This window comes from Ruditapes philippinarum, unplaced genomic scaffold, assembly GCF_026571515.1.
Source record: "Ruditapes philippinarum isolate M1 unplaced genomic scaffold, ASM2657151v2 ctg1714_1_1_1_1, whole genome shotgun sequence".
NCBI lineage: Eukaryota > Metazoa > Mollusca > Bivalvia > Venerida > Veneridae > Ruditapes > Ruditapes philippinarum.
In genome coordinates, this window is record NW_026852527.1 from 217,109 (window position 1) to 236,797 (window position 19,689).

A 19,689-nucleotide genomic window follows, 5' to 3' on the forward strand; every position below is an offset into this window, starting at 1 on the left:
AATACTTAGAGCTCTAGTTACCATATAAAAATGATAAGAAAGATCTAAATATGTCTGATTCATGATATAAAATCTGGGTGCATGGTTTGTAGTCTTGATCACCCTGAGAAAAAAATTTAGAATCTCAAATATTTCAAATTTAAAAAATTACTACCTTGAAATAAGAGAGACACATATTTCTCTGTTTTTAAATAACTCGCAATTTTATGTTTCTTTTTTTAACATGTATCAACTTGCATTAGAATTTGTTTAAAAATATGACTACATTGTATTTTAATGAAATGTACGGTATGGTACGGTTCTTGAACTTTACGGTACAGAACGGTGGGCTCTATTTATATCACTGAATATCGCGCGTCACTTTACGAGATTTGTCGCTAAGGTAAGCAAACAGGTGCGCGTTCTGTTGATGCAGGTAAACTTTGCTTAAAATTTTACTGTTTTAGTTTTTTTCCAAACAGCCTTTAATAAGTAATTTGAAATATCTTATTGAGATCGAAATGGGATTTTTTAAGCACTGAAATCATCTGGAATTTCTTTATTTGAATCATCACGCTTTAACATGGAAGTCCAAATGTCGTTTGCTATTAATTTCGTCCCCATTTATTTCGTACCTTGTGTACTATTATGTCGTTGCAGGGCTTTTTTTCACAGTTTGGGGAAGCAGCCCAGTCCTTAATTTTGGGGAAAAATTACATGGTATATTTGCAAAAGGGGAAGAAAAAACTTAATGTAAATTCAATTTTTGGGGAAAACTGCATGATTTTAAAGAAATTTTCTTTGGGGAAGCAGCCCTATACCGGCCCCTGTTATAGAAGGTAAAAAGGCCCTGCGTTGTTTGTCGTCATGATGCGCTATTAATTATGTCAGATGTAATAATCCACAATTGAAAATTATTGATTGGTAGTTAAACATTGTCAGTTCTTGAAATTCAAAAATATAGGTGACTCCCCCCCCCCCTCGTTAAAAAAGTGGGCAATTTCCAAAAACAAGGGGTGCCAACAATATTGGTTATATCAAGCCAGGACTCCTGGCTGGTCTTTTTTCAAGAACTTGCTCCAGATAGCCTCGTTTTCAGGTGTAATATAGCTACTGTTGAACTGTACGTTCATGAGAAAGAGTGCCTGAGTTTGACTTGATTTCAATTTTGTCTGCACTTTGTTAACACAGAAATCACAGAAAACACAGTCATCTATTGATATTCTTTTATGGATGATATTTATTTAAGGTGACAAGAATTGTTCAACTGAATTTTTTTCAAGGAAAATATTGCTTTTATTTATATTAGATCAACAGTTCTTTTAGGCTTACTGGAAATTTTACACTTTTTGAGAAAGTTCATCAATTTGGGTGCAGGATTTTAACACACATGTTTCAGAAATTTGCATGAACTTTGGAAAATAGTGTGAATCACACTATCATGAGCTCTAAAATAGACACTCAGGTTACATTTAAACAATGACGAGGGGATTATGTATATTTTCTTGACAATTCCGATAGAAAAAAGCATACCTGGTTGACATTCAGATGACCCCTGAAGATTTAACACCTTAACCATTTTGCTAGTTTTTACACACTTAATTTACATTTAAAAAGTGTCATTACACTCTTGCACCTTTTTAATAATTCTAGACAATGTCACTTTAAAAGATTTACCACAAAATGTCTGAGAAAGGATCAAGAACAGGAACCCCTAAGGGGTCACTTAAAGGCTCAAAGGCAGGAACACCTAAAAGTTCAAAAGCTAACACACCTAAAGGATCAAAGAGTAACACACCATTGCCTGATGGTGGTGCAACATCTGAACAAGAACAAGATACAGGTGCGCATCTTTTTCATTTTAACTAATCTTTTGAACCCCAGAATTGAAAGTGTTGTGGCACTATATGAGAGGAGGCTCAGTACTGCAAAACCTTATTACTTACTTTTGCTTAGGGAATACATTTAACCCTAAACCTGCCATACTTTGATAATGAATTTGCTTATTTTGATTTTGGAACAGTCCATTAAAAGTTAAAAGGATTTTGATATTAAAACATTAGGACTAAGCTACCAACAGTATAAAGCCTAGTCAAGACTGCAAAGGTGTGTAGACTGTCTTGGCTCTATTCTGGTAGCAAAGACTAATCTCTTTGGGCTCCAGAAGGTTAAGGGTTAAGATGTTTGAATGGGTGTAAAATATTTTTTTCGGTGTATTAGGGGAAATATTGATTTTAAAGGGCATATATACATGTATGTCATACAGGAAGTAATGAATCTTTGCATTTGTTATTTTAAGTTTTATTAATTTCAGTTGCTGTCAATGGTACAGCTGAGGATGCCCCAGTGGTGGAAAATGGTGAAGTTGAAGAGACTGATGGTGCAGAGGTTAAACCAGTAGATGAGGGTGAAGCAGAACCTGAGGAGTTCAAACCAAGTGTGGTCCGTATTGTTTTGGGCTAGTTACTATCTATTTTGCAAAATTTCTTACATTTATTTACCTTTTATGTTTATAATAGTTGAAGTTGACACAGTTCAAGTCGTGCAACATTTTGTAACAATTTATTGTGTTAGAATAATTGATAAACTTAGCTTAAATTCTGAATCAAGTAAGGATTATTCAAATAAAAAAAAAAACCCAGGTAGAAAAGTGCTAATGTATATGTGCATTAATTGTGTGTATAAAACTGCTTGAAATGTTTGCAAAAACATGATTCAAATTAGGCTGATGGCCTAAATAATGTTTTGGAGAAAATTACATGACTATCCAGTCTTAACGCATTCAGTTAAGTCAACACATCCCAGCAGTCTAGTTTTATTCATGACAGATGATGGTTAGTTTCATTATCTTAATATTAAAGTCTTTTAAAATATAAACAGTGCCAAATTGAAAATTCAAACATGTTCAATGCATAAAATTTTACCGTAACTTTGAACCAATTTCAAAGTTTTTGGTGGTTGTAAATTTTAGATTGATATGATAAAGAACAGGGCATCTGTAGCTAATCTGAATCAAGAAGAATGGACAGCTGCACATGAAGAGGTTATCAAGAAGTTCATAGAGGATCCAACATTTAAGTTGGTTGTTGCATACCATGATCAGTACAAGGGATTTGTTGTGGACCAAATTGTACCACCCCACCCTCCAGATCAGGTGTCTTACTTTATCAAACAAGAAAATACTGAGGAGATTACTGCAGAAAACTTTTTAAAGGTTTGTTGTTTTTGTTGTTGTTTTTTTTCTTTAAATTATCATAGGAGATTACTGTTCTTTATTGGTATTAGTTAATTTTATAAACTTATAGTGATATCTATATCTGAAAAATCAAACGCTTTACTTTAGCAATCCTTACTGTTAAAGTTCTGTTCTGATAGAATTTATGTTTGGTTAGACATACACATACATATCAGCGATGTACATGTATGTTTAGATCAGGACTCTTATCTTATGCTATTTTAAGTAATTTTAAACTTGCATAGAAATTCATATGATTTTGTTGGTGAAGAAACTAATTAACCAACTGAAAACTTTGTATGACTAATTTCAAACATATATCTTATTTTTATTTCCAAAACATTGGTATATAGAGTTAAGTGATTTATTGGAAATTATATTTTTTTTTCAAAATAAATAGAGTAATGTTTTATCAACTTTGGGTATGAATTTGTTCATTAAGTTTGCTTACATCATGTGTATGAATATATCAAGGTTTAATGTATACATAAATCAAGGGGTATTTTTTTTATTGCTTTTATCAGCTATAATCATTGGCACATAACCAAAGGTATATACAGATTTTAAATACCAAGACATTTTTTTTCTGATCAATATTAAGACATTCTAACATAGATAAAATTATTTACTTACTGTTCATAAATCATTTGTCACAATGTGCAATTTCTTCCTTTATCATGAACAAAACACAGGAAATCATTCATGAAATAAAACAGTAAAATTGAGGCCTAAGTTGTGGAATTTTTAACTTGTGGAGGTTCTAAGCTGTTCATCAAGGGGTACAATGTACCCTGGTTTTCCTTTTAGTTGAAAAGTCATTTCATGACCTAAATAGTGACATATTTATTTAGTACTCAATAAGGTTTGGTTATAATGATACAATTGATAAATTTACTTATCATAAAAAACATGATAATTAAGTTTAATCAATACTCTTCCCCTCACATATTGTGGTATTTATTAAAATGATTTTTGCTCACCAAAAAAGTGAACAGTTCATGGTTAATTTTACTGAATGATATGCCTAAATGAAATGAATGTCTTCTCTCAGATTTTTTTTCTGGTTATGTGTATATGTTTTCATTTCTCCAGGTTGTGCAATATGGATCAGTAAAAGGAATGCATATAGAGAGTTTGTTAAGAGTGATGATGGGTATTTATGCCCCAATATTCTTTGAAAACACCTCATGGCCTGACAGTATCAAGAATGATTTCTCTGCACAACTGCACAAGTTTCTTGCAACTCTGACAGACACACGATGGAAATTGGAAGGAAAGACTGTACTTTATATTCCAACAGAGGGAACAAAGATACCAACGGATGAGGCGGCTAAAAATAAAGAACTAGTGCAACGACTTGAAAGTAAGTGATTTCTAATTAAAGCTAAATATGCAATATGTTAATGCAATAGATGAGTAAGAAAAAAAACATAATTATATTACATCATTAAGTAAATGTAGTTATGAAATTACCCATTTGTGATGGTGTTTATTGTTGATTAACCTTTTCTAGCCATTTAACATTATTATAATGGCTGAGTATTACAGAGTCCCAATTTGATAAAATGATGAAAGAAGCAATAATCATAAATAAATAGTAGTCATGATAATTTTAATTGTAAATTTTCAGCTGCCATGATTCACTGGGCAAGACAAATCAAGGAGGTATTAAATACCCAGGATGCATTTGAGATGGCAGAAACCTCCGGACCTTTAGATGAGATAGAGTTTTGGAAAAACCGGTGTCAGGATTTGTCCGGAATTAGCATGCAGCTGGATAAACCTGGTGTGAAGAAAATTGAACAGATCTTAGAAACAGCAAAATCATCATATGTAGCCCCATTCAGAAAACTTTCCAGTCAGATAAAGGTTTGTATTGATGTATTTTCATTGAATAGAGGGGATTCTTTTTTGCTGATCATTCTTAGTAATTCATTTGCCCCCACATTGATGAACAGGTTAAGGAGGAACATATTATTTATAAAGCAAGGGAGATCAGCATTTTATTTTTGTCTTGCTTACTATAGTCTGTATTTCTCTGAACAACAATTCACCTTGTCCATTACATCTTCATATTCTATTAACATGCAATTCATTATTAATTTAGGGAAAATTTTGTACAAAGACAAAAAATTGATAATGTTTCTTATTAATGCCTGAAAAATACCTTTTTACTTCTTCACCAGCCATGATTTCATGGATGAAAATTTCCAAGGGTCATCCCGGAATTTGAAGAATTTTAAACTTCAGGAAAGGTTCCTTCAATTAACAAAATTGCTAATGATATTTAAGTTTTTTAATTCAGTGTAAACTCACTTTATTTTGTTTGTATACAGGAGGGTTCAAGACAAGCCGAGAGCAACCTGAAGTTTTTAATGGTTTTGAAGGACCCATGTTATGAACTGTCTGATGCCAAGCCATCACAGATACCAGCAATGATCCCAAAAATCCTCAACCTTATCAGAATGATCTGGGTGAATTCTGAGTTCTACAAGACTAGAGAGAGATTGACAGGAATTTTAAAGAAGGTAAAATTCTTTAAGCAATTAAAAATGCTGAGGTCATAAAACTTAAAAACCTAGAAATCCTTTCAATGATCAATTAGAGCACTTAAAACAGTAAAAAATGTTAAATATTATAAGGAAATACACTTGGACGTATCTTGAAAATTGATACATTTTTGTGATTCTCAGTGCAATTTGAATTCAAAGCATTTTATGCCTTTAATGCTTTTCATTTTAAGGTATCTTTGCACTACGAAAATGAACATTCTGGTTAACCAAAGTGAGTGAATGATATGAAATTTTACACAATAGTTATAGTTATAGAGTATAATACTGATGTAATTTTATGAAGGGAATTTCATATACTGTTTGTTCAGTTTGGCTCCTGTGGCAGAACTGTTACTGTTAATACAAATGCTATACTGTGATGCCTTATATGACCACATGATAATTAATCCCAGGAAATGGACTGAAATGCAGTTAAAATCAGTTTGATTCTTAATCAGCTACTACATTTGTAAATAAAAGCTACATGAAAAATATGTAGAAGATTTGAACTTTATTGTGAATTGAGTTTATGTTAGCTACAAGCTTCCAATACAACACAGTTCAAGATAAAGTAAAATATGTTTTTTTCAATTACAAATTAATTAGTATACTGAGCCATGTATCATTGTTAAAACAGTTAAGCAATGAAATTATCAGAAGATGTTGTAGTGAGATCAATCTGGAGAAGATATTTGATGGATATGTACAGAGTGGCATCAAATCCCTTAATGAATGTATCGACTGCTGTGAACAGTGGAAGGAAATTTATAACAAGGTAACTTCATTTTTATCTTTTTGTTTTGGTTTTTTAAGCACACTGAAGAATACCTTTCTGACATTTTGTCTGACACTGTAAGAAATGGTTTACCGTGACTTTGGTCAAGAATGTTTTTTTAAAAGTACAGTCATTTATAAGTATTGATTTAAATAGTAGGCTATAAAAATTTACAATCAACATCTAGCAATTTCAAGCAAGTGCTTAAAATATCCAACAAAAAAAACATTGAACTTATAATGGAAGGAAAGATAGATACATTAATTAGAAGCTGGATAAATATGTATTTTATAGTATGCATTTTTACAGTGACTCAAGGCCATTGAACTTGCAAAAAGGTAAAATGAATAAATTTTTGGAAATTTTAACAAGAAGTATAATAAAACCACTCTACCTTGATACAGTTGGGGAAAAATGTCTTCAAAAATTTATGTGATTTTATTGCATATATATATCGACTAATTGATTATTTATTTACAGACCTCCAAACTGCATCACAAGTTTTCTCCTGTTGGCTGGGTACTTGATAAGAGCAGTATTTTTGCCCAGATTGATGCTTTTGTTCAGAGATGTAAAGATCTGGGAGAGGTTTGTGTGTTCTTTCTTACTATAGATGTACTCTTTTGCTCAATATTACAGTTTTATTTTATATTTTGCCGTGTAGTTTTTTCAAAGAGTGAATCGTTGTCAACACAATTGAATTGAAAATACATTTATAAAATCAAATTGATATAATTGGATTTGAATTGAAGTATAGATATTAATCCTTTTGTTAAATGATGAAATTATGTAAATTAATATTTATATATTATTTGATATGAAAATACAAATTGTTATATGCTTAGAATTGATATCATTGTGTCTGAACTTTCATATGTAGTATATACAGTAAAATATTTAATGATGAAGAGAATTTCAAACTAACACTTTCTTTTTAAATATGAAAGAATAGTTTAGTTTGATATATAATTGTTATGATAAAAAATGTTTGTAAAATGTTCCTTTAATTGACTAATAACCTTTTAAAATTTCACAGGTCTGTCAAGCCCAGATACATTTTGCCCGTCGTGAGGAAGGGGATAAAACAGAGATGCCACATTTTGCGGGACAGAAGGGTCCAGAGATAATGAGAGGTCTTACAGAGATTGAAAACACTTTTGAGAAAAATCTAAACATGTTGAGAAATGTGAAGAAGACTATTCTGGATGTGAAGGCTACGTCTTGGCATGATGACTATAATAGGTCTGTTTGAACATTTTTCTTTTTTAATATCTCATTCTGTATATAGTCAGATAGCCTGCCCTAGAATTCATTGTAGGGGCAACTGTAGGGTTTACTGACACAGTCAAAGACATTTGAACTTTTTGGTAGAGTCTTTGCGTGTTATTTTGTGACAATTTGGTGGACGGAATTATTTTCATCATTTATTTGTCTTCCACCACCAAATTTTTGATATTTGTAGATAAGTTGGCAGTTCCTTGTAGGTAAACGAGTCCAGACCTTTTAATAAGTAATAACCTGCTGGTATATGACTGAAATGCTGATTTTAATTCTCACACAGAAGCCATGTGTAAAAATTTAAGTCTGCTTAGGATCCCAAGAGTGATCATATTCATTCATGATTTTGTATTTTCTTCACTATTTGTTTTTGATTTTTGTTTTGAGCCGCGATCAAGGAATTGATATGAATATATTGAACTTGTTATTTCAGGTTTCGAGCTGGGATCAAGGATCTTGAAGTGATGATGCAGAACGTAATCACGTCAGCATTTGAAACTGTAACAACAGTAGAGGGAGGTGTTGAGTTACTTGATATATTCATGCATCTGTCCGGCAGAGAGGTAAGACTTGTTAGCTCAATATGTAGTCACTTTATTTCATTATGCAGGTATGAATGTTTATCTGTAAACATTTTGAATTTGTTTTAATGCCTTTCATTTTGAATCCTTTGAAATGCTTCAAGTACTTCTTACAAATTGTCCTACATTTTTAATTGGATAAGTTGTCGCATTATTGTTTGAATCCATTCTGCCAGCAACTATAATTTTAGTTTTGCTAGTATTCATTTCTACAGTTTGTTCTATATGATAAATATTGGTCTGATTCTTGAATATTTCACTGTCTGATCAATTGAAAAAAAAATACATCTATTGATAGGATCCTTAAAATAAGTTAGAATATATATTATTTATAATCTCTTTCAAAAAGTAATTTAATGCGTATGTTTTTAAGAGTGTTACTCACACAAAAGAAATGGTTGTATTCTTATAGGCAATCAAGAGAACAATAGATAAGAAAACAGTAGATGTATATTCAATGTTTAATGAGGAGTTGAACGCAGTCAAGAAAGAGTTGACAGCAAAAACTATCCCGCAATCCTCATCTCATCCTAAATTTGCCGGTCAGGCTCTCTGGGCACGTCAACTGAAAAGACGTATCGAACGTAGCATGATGGTAAGTCAATACTCGTTACTTTTCGTGATGATTTTTTTAAAATAGGTTTTCTAACAGATTAAAGTGTAGATTTAGGTCAAGTGCTGGTTATAAACAATTTCTTCCATATTAATCTCTTACTACATTTTTCAAAGGTTTTCAACCATTCTTTAACAGTAAGATTGTCATCAAGTTCCCTGAAGCAATTTTAAAAGAATTATAGTCCCTTGTAGGTTTTCTTTTCATATATGTATAATTATCAAAAAACCTGATTTTGTGACAATTTCATGTCACTCAATAATTTCTGATACATTTATTTGGATCATGTATTTGAATAATGATGTTATGTAACTTTATATTATTTAAAAGGAAATGTCCTGAATAAAGGATTTCTGTAGTTTTGTAAAGATTTAAAGTGTCATAATTGTGTTCTAATTTCAAGGCTCTAGATCGAGCATTTTTCTTGCCTGTAATTGGATCAGGGAAGGAAGTGATGACTCAGTATCAACAGTTGTGTATGGCCCTGGACGAGTACATTAGGAAGACCTTCCATGAATGGACGCTCACCATCGACAAGGTAAAGATGATTTTTTGTTTTATCTCATTCTTTAACTAGATGTTTCTCGACCATGTAATCATCATATATTTATCTTGATATATATTGGATCTTATTACTTTCTTATTTAGTTATTAAGATTTTTTAACAGGTTTTATGGCCCAGTATAAGTGTTTGTAAGTTTATGTAAGTGAAGGTTATATATAGCAATAGATCATCTAAACACAGCCATATAACCTTTGAAATATATTATAGCAGATTTATAATACTGCACAATTTTTTACTTAGATAATAATAATGGAAAAAAATATTTTATTCGCAGGAACTGTGCTTATAGATAATAAAAATATCACAAACCAATTAAAAATGAAAATTATAAATATAGTATTAAGTATTATACAATAACCTATGTATAATCATATCTTATTGACCAAAAAAACAAAATTCAAGGTTTTTTATCAAAAGATGTTAAAAGATATAGACAAAAAGTTGTTATAATCAAAGAATATATAACTGGTGTTTTGAAATACATTATAATATTTCTGATTAATTAATGTTTTTTTTATGATTGATTTGCAGAAATATAGATGCAGTGAAATATTAGATATTGATGATGAAAATTACATGAATGTAATGAACCAGTGTGCTATATAGTCTGTTATACCACAGTGTAGATTATTATTTCTGATTTTAAAAGTGTGGTGTACACTCTAGCTTAAAAATGCAACTGTTTTTAGTTTCTATTTTGTTTTTTATTTTTCAACAGTTTAGCATTTCTGTAAATATTTTGTTTTCGTCCCATTCCTTTTCCCATATTACCCTATTGGTTAAAAGCTCAATGTTTTTTTTACTTCATGCACAATTTAGTTCCTTTTTGTCAAAATATCATATTTTGATATAAGTATTATTCATGAAATACATACAGGAGGGATGAGAAATGTGATATGTTGTTGTGGTGTTTGCAGGGCCAATCACTAAAGTTGTAAGATTTTGGGTCCAACCATTCTTTTATTTTTCATTAAAGAACTATTTGTTTCTATGTGATATTTATTTATCAGCAATAGAAAATGATAAAACTGTAATCTTAAAAACTTCAGCAAAACAAAATCAACAACAACAAAAACAGAAAAAAGAACAATGCTTAAAAGTCATGAAATGTTTTTTAGATTTTATTTCATTGATAGCTACTTATCTTTCTTTACTTAGTCAACATCATCAGTAATATAGAAAGCCTTGTTTGCAAGTTACACGTGAATTAACAGTTTAGTTTAATTTCCAGAGTCTTCTTTATTTCTTTCCAAATCTCCACTAAACAACCAAACTATTTAAATTATTTCTAGAAAGACTTTCTTACTTCTTAAGAAACAGTCTACATAGTCCTAGTAATAAGATTGGTATTTCTAATGACATTGTATATTTCTAGTTGGAACTTGTTGGTCCATCATTTACCCCCATTCTTCTCCAGGCTGGTAGTTGTTTCAAGTACGCATTGGAAAGGATATTTCTTTCATTATTGTTAGAATTTCTTTCCTATCTTGTGTTAGTTCTAAAAAGAAAGATAAACTTGCAATTTAACAATTTATTTGTAAAAAATTCTATGATTATATAATTTTGTTTTTCAAAAGCCTTTATGTTGCCACATCCTAGATAATATAATTATTTTTATATTGAATATATTTTTTGGAAATATTGTTAACAATAACATTGGAATATTTTTACAATTGTGTATTGTTGCCATTTTAAAATGCTAGGTTACCTTTTCCTCCTTAAATTGCTTCAACATTTCATAGTATACATATATATTAAGAATCATTAAAACCTGTTGTTTTTTGTTTAACATTTTCTTATATTTATCAAGCAAGAAAGAAGAGTTTCAAAAATGACCACTGCCAGGAGTCTTGTGACATTTTTTTCAACCATTTATTGAAAAGGATACTGCGAATATTTTTGTCATACATGAAATGAAACAAACTTATAATTGTTATTTAGCCTTCACACTGTTATTATACTTGTATAACAACTGTTATTATACATGTATAATCAAACATGAGCTGTGTCTTATTTTGATTTTGTTTGTTACAATAGGAACCTATGAAGCAACTAGAGGTACCATTGATGTGTAGAAGTACAGAGAGACCACCCATGCTGGACATCAACTTCAACAGGTTAATAATAAATACTCTTTACTCTAGTCTTCTTAAACTTTAATTTAGTACCATATCTTTTTTTCATCACAGTATCACATGTATGTTAAATTAAAAATTTTATAATATGTCCAAAACTTTGAGCATAACATGTTCAATTCAAGTTTTTTTTACAGCAGCACATGATTTTTGTGCTTGTCTGGTGAAAATGCATGTTTACGACTAAAAGCATGGTTCTATGTTGATAACAAGAGGGCCAGAAATGATAATCTCTAGCATTTAAAAGTTAAAGAGCTTCTTGTCAAATAATTATGCCCCCATTTCGAAGAAAAGGGGGTATATTGCTTTGCACTTGTCGGTCCGTCGGTCCGTCGGTCCGTAGACCAAATGGTTTCCGAGTGATAACTAAAGAACCCTTAGGCCTAGGAACTTCAAACTTGGTATGGTGATTGGTCATGACAAGTAGATGACCCCTATTGATTTTGGGGTCAAGGGGTCAAAGGTCAAGGTCACATTGACCTTGTAAGCAAAAACGATTTCCGATCAATAACTAAAGAACCTTAAGGCCTAGGAAATTCAAACTTGGTATGGTGATTGGTCATGATCAGTAGATGACCCCTATTGATTTTGGGGGTCAAGGGGTCAAAAGTCAAGGTCACATTGACCTTGTTAGCAAAAACGGTTTCCGATCAATAAGTAAAGAAACTTAAGGCCTAGGAACTTCAAACTTGGTATGGTGATTGGTCATGATCAGTAGATGACCCCTATTGATTTTGGGGTCAAGGGGTCAAAGGTCAAGGTCACATTGACCTCTTGGGTAAAAACAGTTTCCGATCAATAACAAAAGAACCCTTAGGCCTAGGAACTTCAAACTTGGTATGGTGATTGGTTATGACCAGCAGATGACCCCTATTGATTTTGGGGTTAAGGGGTCAAAGGTCAAGGTCACATTGACCTTGTAGGTAAAAACGGTTTCCGATCAATAACGAAAGAACCCTTAGGCCTAGGGACTTCAAACTTGATATGGTGATTGGTCATGATCAGTAGATGACCCCTATTGATTTTGGGGATCAAGGGGTCAAAGGTCAAGGTCACATTGACCTCTTGGGTAAAAACAGTTTCCGATCAATAACTAAAGAACCCTTAGGCCTAGGAACTTCAAACTTGGTATGGTGATTGGTCATGATCAGTAGATGACCCCTATTTGATTTTGGGGTCAAGGGGTCAAAGGTCAAGGTCACATTGACCTCTTGGGTAAAAACAGTTTCCGATCAATAACTAAAGAACCCTTAGGCCTAGGAACTTCAAACTTGGTATGGTGAATTGGTCATGACCAGCAGATGACCCCTATTGATTTTAGGGTTGAGGGGTCAAAGGGCAGGGTCACGTTGACCTTGTAGGTAAAATTGCTTTCCGATCAATAACTTAAGAACCCTTAGGCCTAGGAACTTCAAACTTGGTATGGTGATTGGTCATGACCAGCAGATGATCTATTGTTTTTGGGGTCAAGGGGTCAAAGGTCATGTAACATTGACCTTGTAGGTAAAAACTGTTTCCGATCAATTAACTAAAAACGCTTAGGCCTAGGAACTTCAAACTTTGTATGATGATTGGTGGTGACCAGCAAATGATCCCTATTGAGTTTTGGGTCAAGGGTCAAGGTCAAGGTCACATTGACCTTGTAAGTAAAAAACGGTTTCTGATCAATAACTGAAGAACGCTTAGGCCTAGGAACTTCAAACTTGGTATGGTGATTTTTCAATGACCAGCAGATTACCCCTATTGATTTTGGGATCAAGGGGTCAAAGGTCAAGGTCACATTGACCTTGTAAGTAAAAACGGTTTCTGATCAATAACTAAAGAACGCTTCGGCCTAGGAACTTTCAAACTTGGCATAGTGATTGGTCATGACCAGCAGATGACCCCTATTGATTTTGGGGTCAAAGGTCAAGTTCACATTGACGTTGTATGTTAAAACGGTTTCGGATCAATAATAAAAGAACCCTTAGGCCTAGGAACTTCAAACTTGGCATGGTGATTAGTCATGACCAGCAAATTACCCTATTGATTTTGGGTCAAGGGGTCAAAGGTCAAGGTCACATTGACCTTGTAGGTAAAAACGGTTTCTGATCAATTAACTAAAAACGCTTAGGCCTAGGAACTTCAAACTTTGTATGATGATTGGTCTTGACCAGCAGATGACCCCTATTGAGTTTTGGGTCAAGGGGTCAAAGGTCAAGGTCATGACCAGTAGATACTTGATAACCCTTATTAATTGTTTGATCACTGGGTCAGAAGTCATGCATAATTACCTTATCACATGAATAATTGGCTGCTGATAGGGGGCATACATGTTTTACAAACATATCTTGTTTGAATGTGACTTGATGTAGTATCTTCTGTTTCTATTTTCAAGTATCAGTATTGAAATTATCTTTGTATCTTCTATGTGTCTGTCACACATATTATATCATGTTTAGTCAATTAGGTGTTTAGATGTTAAACAGATTGGGCTTTTAACAAACTGTGATGCATCTACCTGAACAAAAAAAATATGAAAATGTGTTGGTTATCTGTTTAAGATATAAACATTTGTTTTTCCAACAGGGACTTGTTGAAGATGTTTCAGGAGATACACTACTGGGAGAGGTTGATGTTTGAGACACCCCACTATGCTGTAGATGTTTATAACAAGAGAGAAGATCTGAGAGGGCTCAGGGAACATGTTATGTTGGTTGTTAGAGATTACAATAGGTAACGCGTGCTTTCATATGCAACAAACATACCCATATATTTGAATGTAGTAAAACAGTGTCCCGAGAGCTATTTATAACATGTCAGTGATGTATCGTTTCTGAAAATAAAAGATCGGGAAACAAATCATCTGCTTTACTAATTTAAGTATAGAGAATGGAATGGTTAGATTAGAGGTATCGAGGGGTCTCCTCATTATTCATGTATTTTATCAATGGCATATTTCATTTTTCCAACTTTAATTCTGTTGATATTGACAATTATATGGAATAATTTAATATTATAATAACATATTAACCTTTAGAAAAGCTTAAGGCTGCTTTAAAATTAGTAACATGTTGGTATAAGTAAATTCAATATATTTTGCAAATTGAAACCCTCGGATGCAAAACAAATGTATGTATAATAATAACTGTCAATGATATATGGTTTATTTATATTCAGAATCATAGCAGCTCTATCTCCAGAGGGAGAGAGGTTTTGTTTAGAGAGAGAATCAGATTCCTAGACAAGAAGATACATCCAGGTCTCACAACGTTGACATGGGCGTCTAAGGGTATCTCAGACTTCTTTGTCTCCGATTGTCGCCTGCATTCTAGTAAGATACAGGGCATTGTTGATGATTATAAGGCAAGTGTTGTTTTAATTTTTTGATGGAAAATTACTTGCATCAATTAACTTTTATAAAGATATGTTGATTTGACTACAGAGATGTAAGTTTTGATTTGATTGTATGCAAATATTTTATGAATAAGGGAATTAAAGGCTCAGAATAAATATTTGCTTCTTAAGAAGGGGCAAATGTTTAATAATGGATTCAAAGCATAGTAGATGTTTATCACAAGAATTTAGTAGCACTGATGTGAAATAATTTGTGAAAAAGGTAGCAAATATTATCAAAGTGTTGTTTTGACTGCCATTCATAATACTTAATCTCTATAACTGTACAAATTGCCATAAAAAGTGAAAATTGTCAAAATATGCTACAAAATACTAGAAAAAAATTACTTTGTTTGAAAATGTAAAAATAAAAAAAAATTGAGAAAATTGAAAAAAATGTCATTTTTAGGGCTTAATGGGGCTTTAATTGAGGATATTTTACTGTTTATAGGGTGCTAACATGGAGATCTCTACAAAGTGTGTTAATATAAGTGAAATGTTGCTAGTGAAGATAGACAGTCGTAAAGTATATGAGAATATGGAGTTTGATGAATCTCAGGCCAGTCATAGATCTATTGTACAGAAGAGGTTAAAACAATATCATGATGAGATTATATCTACTATGAGGAGAACGTATGAAGTGTTTAAAAGCGATGGTGCTGAGGTATGTTCTTTTACATTGTATATAGCTTTATAGTATCTGAGGTAAAGATTTTTTGTATAATTAAAGGGACTCCAGTGAGTTTTTTTCACATGACAGGACTGGACAATTTTTTGTTGTTGAGATTTTTGTTCTATTTGAGAAAGGTCTAAACCAATAGCTTGTGTCAAAATTTCAGATTAATCGCTCATTCCGTTTTTCCAGAATACTTATTTACATTTTGTGAAATACCCAAAACGCTTATCACTCAATTTGTGCTAATATGACACAAAAATATGATTATCAATTTATTTCTGAGTATATTTCCTAATTATCTAATTATTTTGCCCCAGCTGATCTACGTAAAGTAAATTCAATTTTTTTATGCTTTTGGTCCTCAGTGGAGTTCCTTTAAAATCAAATCTTTTTGAAAGATACATGTTTATGCTAATATATTCTAAAAATGATTGTTTAATTTCATTTTAATAAATAGAAAAGACCTAAAAGATACTTATTTACTTTTACACACCTATTAGGCGAATTTCCCAGAACTATATTCTGGAATGTACAGAAGGTACCAGAAAACAGTGTTTATATATAGGTTTCCCAATTTGTGAATCATGTTAGTTTTATCGTAAAAAATATTGACACCCGCCCCCCCCCCCCCCCCAAATGTCAGCCATTTAGTCAAAGGTGGAAAATATTATTAAAATCAGGAACTATCTTATTACAAATGTATAAATGTTCATGTTCAGCTTAATTTTAGCATTGTTGTTATTAAAACATTTATATTGCCAATTTATTTTGCTTGGTTGCAATTTTATTAATTTTAGCACTGATATATACTTTTGATAAACAATTTTGTGTAACAATATTAGGTACAGTCGCACTGGCATCGTTATACTGAGAAGATGGACAAAATGGTGGAGGAAGCTTTTAGGCTGAATGTGAAATGGTCACTACAAGAACTGTCTAAAGCTGTCAATGGTGATGGAAAGTCTGCTCCTAACCCACTCTTCAGGGTTAAAGTGTGCCTTGAAGGAGATAAGGTATGTTAAACAGTGCTGTCCAAATATATATATTAAAAAAAAAAAATTGTAAAATTACGAGAATAAAGCACTCTTAAGTGAAGCATTTTTGAATGTTGTTATGCAAAAGTCACCAGCAATATTTTTTGCTGTGGTCAGCAGCTGAAGCTAATAGTCAGTTTGTCACACAAATTTTTGCTGAAAACATATCAAAATAAACTCTTAATCTCTTGAATTTCTTAAATGGACTTTTCAAGCTTCCATATTTAGAACTATCTATTATCTACTTTGGGATTATCAAATTGTTCAGTCAACAGTAAATAGAGCCTGGTCAGTCTACACTGATGTGCAGGTTACCCTGGCTCAGTACTGACAGCAAAGTCAGGTTATGGGTAAATATTCTTTCTTTAAAATCTTTCTTGTCATACTGATTTTGTTTAGCAAGTTCTTAAAGACTTTGAGGGATATACATGTATTTCAAAAAGAAAAGTAAGGCATTTGTTAATTTAAGAAAAAATTCATTACAGACATATTATGTTTATGTTTTTTACAGGTTGAATTTGCTCCAACATTGAAACAGTTGGCTACAATAGTAGGAAGTATAGGATCTCATTTGACAAATTCCATCTCGGATATACCCAGACTTCCTACAGTTCTGACAAAAAAGAAATCTACCAGAGATGTAAGTGCTTAATACAAAAACCTGTTACAAGTTTTATTATCACAATTACTTGTTAAGTTTGTACCGCCTCCGTGGTCAAGGGGTTAGAGTCGATGATTTCTAATCCAGTTACCTATCTGGCATGGGTTTGATCCCTGGGAGATGTTTTGGTAGTTTAGCACAGAGGAAAGTAGTCTAGTACTGGTGTAACTCTCCAGGAACGATGATTAGGAAACTACCCACCTATATGACCGAAATACTGTTGGGAAAGGCGTAAAATGAAACAAACAAACAAAACTTGTTAAGTTTGAATGATAAAAAGTCAATAAGTTTGACTTTACTGTGTTGAATGTCCATTAATTAAACATATTCATTGATCAATTCCTGATATCAAACATTTTATGGAGGTGTGTTTTACAAAGCACTGGCCATAAAGTATGCCAGATAGGGTAATAAATACAAGATAAGATTCAATTTCATAATTTTTTTATCTTTCACATCGAGAGCAAAAAAGGAGATATTTTTAAAACTTTCTTTCATAACATTGGTGGTACAGTATACCCATACCGGCTCAGATTTACCCACATTAGATTTCATTTGTGTTAATATTATTATTTCCACCAGCCGGTACATCAAGTGATAGCTAGAGATGAGGAGACAAAGAAGATACAAACAGTAATTAGTGCTGGTATGCAGAGTAATGCCCAGAACTTACAAAATTACCTCAGTACTTGGGACAACTACAGAGAAATCTGGGAGATCCACAAAGATGCCTTCATCCGTAGATACCAGAGGTTGAATCCCCAGGTCTCATCTTTTGATGCTGACATTGCAAGGTAAAGCAAAAAAATCAATTCAAATGAATATGTCAGAAACACAGAAATGGCAGTTTGATTTACAATAAGACATAACTTTCAATTTATTGAATTTTTTATTTATTGCATGTAAAAAATAAATTTGCTGAATGAATTATGAAAGGATGGGACTGTTCTTCTTTTTTAATGAGTTGAATGAGTAATAAGAAAACAATTCAGAAGTAAAGACATTGACTAGAACCAACAACTTTTTTTATGACAGAGCCATCAGTTGGCTTCTTAAAGCTGTATATGTTTTATCAAGGTAACTGTTCTTTATGTTCTCACCATTCTCGTTGGCATTTTTTTACATGTTCTTACCATAGATTTTGACATTACATGCATCAGAGTTCTATTGTTTTTTTATAGTCTCAAATTCTTCATGTCCAAAGGTTAAGAGTATTAAGCAATTTTAAAGCACTTTTTACTTCTTGATAGAAATCTTTCATTATTGTTGAACTCGTATCTCATCATTTCAGATACACTGAGGTGGCCAACAATGTACAGACACAGGAGACTATCTTGAACATCCAGTTTGTCTTGCTAGATTTGCTCTCCCCTGAAATACTCAATTCTCTCCCATTGTACAGAATGGCAGAACAAGTTTACCACACTTCTAAGTGAGATTGCCACTGGCAGGTTGAAGGAGCTGAATGAATTCTTGAAGGTTAATGCTGAAAAGTAAGTCAGATTATTGAGATTTTTTACAAGTGCCATACTGAGTTGTATGCCTAAAAGGGTTCATTTTTTGTCTGAATAGTTTGTTTTTTTGTTGGATTTTAAGTCCCATTAATACTGTAAAGGTCATATGGTGATTTTCCAGCTGTATTGGTAGAGGAAGACCATTTTTGTGAATTTTTTCAGGCACAAACAGGTACCTTACAAGAACATCTGACCTTCCATAAGCTAGTTGGAGAGCTTACTTACATGAAAATATCCAAAGTTCCTGACAGGATTTGAACCCATATTGATTTGATGCTAGAAAAAAGTAATGTTCAAATATATTTTGGTTACCAACAACCTGTCCTAGAATTTAAAGCTTGACAAGTAAATTGATATACAATATTGGAACAATAGTTGAGTGAAATAATATTGTTAAAAATTTCAGTGTAAGCAAGCCACCACAAACCCTTGATGAGCTAGGTACCAGTCTTGAACTATGGGGACTCACTCAATAGTGGTCTACCCAGCAACTGAAGCCAAATTCCCACCTCTACATGATCAATTTGCCATCCTGGAGAAATACGAGGTTACAATACCTGAAGATGTTAAACAGATGTTGAATGATCTAAGCACAGAATGGGTCACCTTCAAGAGAAACTCATTGAAGCAGAGGGAATGTTGAAAAAAGCACAAGGTTTGTAGTAGTGATTGCTTTATTTTCACATGCCAAAACTTATGTAAGTTAAAATCTAATG

The 19,689-nt window shown here is 32.4% G+C and overlaps 1 protein-coding gene across 1 annotated transcript; it reads left to right on the forward strand.

Annotated features, from left to right (window-relative positions):
- Positions 1-373: 373 nt before the first annotated feature.
- LOC132716212 (dynein axonemal heavy chain 2-like) lies at positions 374-19,456 on the forward strand. The gene is given in 23 exon segments (XM_060699432.1): positions 374-415; positions 1,633-1,822; positions 2,294-2,421; positions 2,951-3,193; positions 4,307-4,577; positions 4,845-5,083; positions 5,551-5,742; positions 6,404-6,541; positions 7,022-7,129; positions 7,578-7,783; positions 8,253-8,382; positions 8,813-8,995; positions 9,417-9,551; positions 11,616-11,695; positions 14,282-14,428; positions 14,873-14,904; positions 14,907-15,058; positions 15,540-15,752; positions 16,607-16,777; positions 17,310-17,438; positions 18,042-18,253; positions 18,751-18,952; positions 19,380-19,456. Coding segments are annotated over 21 exon segments (3,414 nt in total). The 5' UTR covers positions 374-415; positions 1,633-1,662; the 3' UTR covers positions 18,896-18,952; positions 19,380-19,456.
- Positions 19,457-19,689: the final 233 nt, after the last annotated feature.